Source organism: Echinops telfairi, unplaced genomic scaffold (genome assembly GCF_000313985.2).
Source record: "Echinops telfairi isolate 266 unplaced genomic scaffold, ASM31398v2 ScPeMD7_7468;HRSCAF=8506_1, whole genome shotgun sequence".
Classification (NCBI taxonomy): domain Eukaryota; kingdom Metazoa; phylum Chordata; class Mammalia; order Afrosoricida; family Tenrecidae; genus Echinops; species Echinops telfairi.
The window spans coordinates 5,582,096-5,587,475 of NW_022111370.1; the positions used below are offsets into that span (position 1 = coordinate 5,582,096).

General features: G+C 50.9%; 1 protein-coding gene across 1 annotated transcript in view; it reads right to left on the reverse strand.

Moving 5' to 3' along the window:
• Positions 1-245: 245 nt before the first annotated feature.
• The window catches only part of MED28 (mediator complex subunit 28), an 8,712-nt gene continuing 3,577 nt past the window's right edge, over positions 246-5,380 (reverse strand). Inside the window, exons 2-3 of the mRNA XM_004707766.2 lie at positions 1,684-1,863; positions 246-700 (exon numbers count right to left, since the gene is read on the reverse strand). Of these exons, the coding sequence (XP_004707823.1) occupies positions 503-700; positions 1,684-1,863 (378 nt within the window). The 3' untranslated portion in view covers positions 246-502. The remainder of the gene's footprint in view (positions 701-1,683; positions 1,864-5,380) is intronic.

Below are 5,380 nucleotides of genomic sequence, written 5' to 3' on the forward strand. Positions count from 1 at the left end.
GCGACTGTGAACACCGTGCACACAATGGAAAATGAGCTGTGTGACCCACTTCCTGGCGAAGCTTCTCCCCCTCGGTGGTCGGGAACCAAACCACAGCCTCTCTGAAGTCAGCCTGCATCAGGCATCACTGTCAAGCCAGGCCTACTGCCCCAAATCCCAGGCCTGACGGGCCACTTCCTCACTCAGATCACGTGGCCAGGAAGCCACATGAAGCAATTAACACCACACAAAAACAAGAGACCGCCTCAAAACCGACAAAGTCTAATTGGCACCACACTTAACAGTCCTATGCCTGGCTTCCCAAAACTAGACACTCCAGAGAGTACGTGAGAAATTAAGAACTTACACAACTTGGGGGGAAGGCTGGCGGGGGGCGGGGAGGGGGTGGAACAAAAACCATCTCCAGCTCTGGCCCAGGGTCCAAGCTCCTACCCCTGCTCCATCCGGCCCCAACCTCAGGCCCACTGGTGGCAGACGGGTGGGCAGGCAGGCTGCCCTGCGCTCAGGTGGGCTTCAGCGGCGCAGGGATGTTGGCGGAGGCCTGCTCCAGGTAGGCCAGGGAGCCCTGCGGGAGGTCAGCCGGCTTTCTGTGCTGCATGTGGATGTCGTCCAGCACCTGCTGCCAGTGGCGCAGCTTGGTCAGGTGCTTCTGCACCAGGGCATCCTTCCGCTGCAGCTCGTTCCTCAGCTCCGAGACGTCCTGTGAGAAGGAGAGGGCAAGTTGGAGACAGCTGCGGGGGTGGGGCGGAGGTGTGAGTTCATGGAGGGCAGCAAGGGCTTCGTTCGGGGCAGAGAACCCACCCCATCCTGCTGCCCAGCCAGAGCCAGAGCCAGCCCTTTCCTGGGCTGCTGTTGGAGTGGCCGACAGCGGGTCTTAGGTGGCAGTGGCTGGCTTACTCTGCCTGGACAGGGAAAGCAGTCGGTCTGATCAGTCTGACCACTGAGTCCCCCGGGACCAGCAACTAGGAAGCCCGAGCCTGAGCACCCAGGACCCTCCCAAATGAGCACATTGCTGGGTCCCAGCCAACCAGGAACCAGTTGTGTATTGAAAAACCCCAGGCCCAAGCTCAATGGCCCCTTTCTTATTAGGAAAAGTATTCCAATGAATAAACGGCTGACCCAACCAACTGTGAGAATACCATGTCCTTATCCCAGTAGCTGTTCAGGCACGTTTTTGGTTACCTGCTCAGTTGATGGAAGTCATTACCCAAACATGCCCCGTCCAGACCCAGCCCTCCTCACTCGGCCCTGCTGGCTGGGGCAGGCTGGTTCCCTGAGCTGATCCACTGCATGCCACACCTCAGTGGCGGCAGACCACGAATTCCAGACAGCGGTGAGGAGAGGAGGCAAGTCTGGACTCCCCAACAGACGGGGTGGGTTGGGCAGGGGTGGGAGGACCACTCGAGCTGGTCATCCACATGACCAGCCTTTTCATGAAGACCGTTTCCTTTAAGAAACATCTGCCCAAAACAGTCCAGCGCTGAATCTACAGAGGGCAGCAGAGTTGCTCTCTGCTCACCACCCCCACCCACCCTGTATACCAGGCAGCCATGATCACTGACCAGAGTGACATTTTATACCCAAGCCCTCTGCCTGGGGTGTGTGCGTGCTGTCGTAAAGCATCCCTGGAATCCCGTCACCCGAGGGGCTTCCTGAAGGCTGAGGGAGGAAACAAGCCCGTACCTCTTTGATCACTTGCTCTGGTTTCTGGACAGATAACTGCAATCTCTTTTGCAGGAAAAAGCATTCAGTCTGTCTTGCAATATCCAGAAACTTCTGGATACACTGATCAACACCTAGGGGGATAGGGGAACAGACTGAAATGTTAAAAGGCCCTAGGCACAGCCACCTCCTCAGAAATGCCTTCATGTGCCGTGCTAGGTTCTCAGGAAGGCACCCTTCCCACAGGTACACGCTGGGCTCCATCCTGGCCTCGGCAATGACAATGGGCTCCCAAGACCCCCACCCCCCCAGCCATTGTGTTTTATCAGGTGAGCAGGAGAGGCCCCAACACAAACACCACACACACTGCTGAAGACCCAAACCAGCCCGGTGCTGCCAGGGAACCACGAGGGCCTACCACAGGGCATTGAGAACTGGGAAGCCCTGGGGACCTCTGGGGACAGGGCCTGAGGGGAAGGGGGAGTGGGGTCGTGTGGACGAAGCACAACAGGTGCTTGGAAGGGGTGTTCAAAACAAGACTACACTTAGGTGCTGGGCAGGCCTACCGCCCAGCAAAATGCAGTGGGAGCAAAATGTAGGACAAATTCAAAACCATCAAAAGACCAGACTTAGGACCGCCTCCCTCCCCGCCCAAATAAAATGGAAAACCGATGCCCTTATGCAGTGAATACATGGGCTATCCGCAATAATGAAGGACGCTCACCCCGAGGAAGAGAACAAAGGCGTGTGGGGCCTATGAAAGATCAAGCACTCGTGCGCATGGGAAGATCCCATCAAGAGAGTACTGAGAGCGCCCGCAGACTGGGAAAAGATATTCAGTAATGACACATCAGACAAAGGTTTTTTTCCCAAAATCCACAGTAAGAGAAAGACCAATAGCCCACTGAGGAGGTGGGTAAAGACTTGAATAGAAGATTTACAAGGGAAGAAACCCGAATGATCAATAAATATATGAGGAAATGTTCCCGATCACTAGCCACCTGGGAAATACAAATCAAAACAATGATGAGATACCGCCTACCACCCACAAGGATAGCCCAATTCAAGAAAACAGACAGCAACAAATAAATGTTGGTGGGGTGTGGTGAGATAGGAACTCCCATTCACTGCTGGTGGTGTTCTAAATACACTGGTGTTCTAAAGTACAGCCACTGTGGAAAGCAATTTGGTGAAACCTAAAACAGATGGACATCAAGTTAACTCACGACCTAGCAATTCCACTCCTGAGCACATACCCAGAAACATTAAGACATGCCTCATGACCAGACATCTGCACTCTCCAGTGTTCACTGCCCACAGGTCACAATCGCAATTACTTGGAAATAGCCTAAGTTTCCATCACTAGATGAATGGGTGAAAAAACTCTGGAGTATACACACAACGGAGTACTATGCATCCCTAAAAACCAGTATGAAATGATGAGGCACCCCGTCTCGTGGAAGGAGTGGAGGACATTATGCTGAACGAAATTAGCCAAGCACAAAGGGGCAAGTACAACATGAGTCCACTGAGGTACATTCAGTCAACAGAGCGGGCATAGGGGAACACGTGCACACTGCACAGTTCCTGGGCTGAGGACCAGAAACCCTGGCAGGAGCCAGACTAAACACAATGTACACTAAACACGTGTACATCAGTACACGTCATCACAAAAAATGGAAAAAATATTTAAAAGATGCAGAGAGCAATGATGTGGAAAGACATCTCTGCTCACACACACAGCCCGCCAACGCCTTAAATAGCCCACAGAGGGGTGGGGGAAGAAAAAAAGATGGCAAGGGGGGAACAAAGCACTGACCTGCCCACTGGAGGCAAACCAAGAGGGGAGCGCAACAGCCCAGCAATGGGAGCAAAGCCACGAAGTCCCAGAGGAATCCCAATTGGAAACTTCAGACTCGGGGGCAGCGCTTGGTACCTCATCTGAACTGGTTGGGGGATACCCACAAGGGGTCATACTGAAAGTTAAAGGTGGGGGCTGGGGGACTAGACTGCTCCATCCTTGACTGCAGGAAGAGCAATGGGGTCTTCTTGCAGAAGACATGCCCATCTGACATGAATGCTGAGGACTGAAAGGTGTTAAGTGATGTTGGATAAGCGGTTCCTGGGAGATGATTCTGGAAAGGGGATGGACTGATGGATGCTCAGGGCCTGCTCGCTGTTTAACAAAGAGATACTCATCTACTCGGGGTCAGGACAAAAGTTAGAGGGAAGCAATGAGCCAATAACGACAGGGACGGAATAGCAAGGGATCTAAAAGTGACGGTGGAGAGGGTGTAGCTTTCCTGGTCATGTTTCAGCAAAAGAAATGGACCCACAGGTGTATTTACTGAGAGGGGAACAATGAGTAAACATGATAGTGGGGCAGGAGCAAAGAAAAAGAGGAAACAATAAGTAAAAATTATATATGTGTATATAAGCATATAGTTATGTATACTTGTAAATATATATTTGTATTTGTGTACACACACACACACACACACACACACACACACACACACGGAAGCAGATGGACTTTGGACCTCTAATCTCTTACCTCAGTACAAGAACAGTTTATTGTAAAATTGTGGTGTGATGCTCACCTTTCCTGACAAAATCACTGAAGACAAAACGGGCGCATAAGCAAATGTGGCAAAGAAAGCTGACTGTGCCCAGCTATTAAAAGACATAGTGTCTGGGGTCTTAAAAGCATGAAGTTAAACAAGTGGCCATCTAGCAGGGAAGCCAAAAAGTCCACATGGACGAAGCACACCAGCCTGGGTAATCATGAGGTGTTGATGGGAATAGGTCTCAAATGTTCAAAAACAAGCAACCAAATTGACATGAAGGAACATAGGCAAAGTGGAGATAGGGTGGGGGAGAGCGGGGACAAAGGGGAGCTGATACCAAAGGGTGCAAGAAGAAAATGTTTTGAAAATGATGGTGGCAATTGTACAATCATGCTTGATCTAATTGAACTATGGGTTGTTATAATATCTATAAGCGCTCCCAATAAAATTAGACCAGACTTACTGGTCTAATATAGACTGGCAGAACTCAGAGACTCAGCCCTTTCAAGCCTGGAACAATTCCCTCACACCCCAGGGATCACCTTTCAGCCGAACAATAGACAGACCTACAAGGTGAACAGTCACACCGGGAGAACCTCGCTCCTCAGAATGTGCAGCCACAGGTGATCAAAGAGCAGCCCCTACCCGAGACAAGGAGGGGAAGCTGGTGGCAGAGGCAGAGTGTGGCAACATTGAGGGGGCCACAGCAACTCCAAGAAACAAGATGAGAATAATCTGCTGGTTGGAAATCAATTCTGATCTGCAAACTTTCACCAAACCAAAAGAAATAAATGAAACAAAAAGCCCAGAGATAGCAAAAATATTATTAACAGTAACAGCTGTTTTTTAGGGGCACTGCACACCATGATGATTATTTTAGGTGACTGGGAGCCCTGGCAGTGTAGTGGCTATGTATGTGGCTGCTAACCATAAGGTCAGCAGTTTGTAACCACCAGCTGACTCAAGTGTGAACGATGGGACTTTCTACTCCCATAAAGAGGTACAGTCTTGGGAACCGCAGGGGCAGATCTACCCTGTCCTATAGCGTCACTGTGATTTGGAACTGACTCGACGGCAGTGAGCTGTGTTTGCTACACACTGTTAGTGTGCCTCGTTCAAGAACCAATATGAAAACCCCAAGCCTCTTTGCT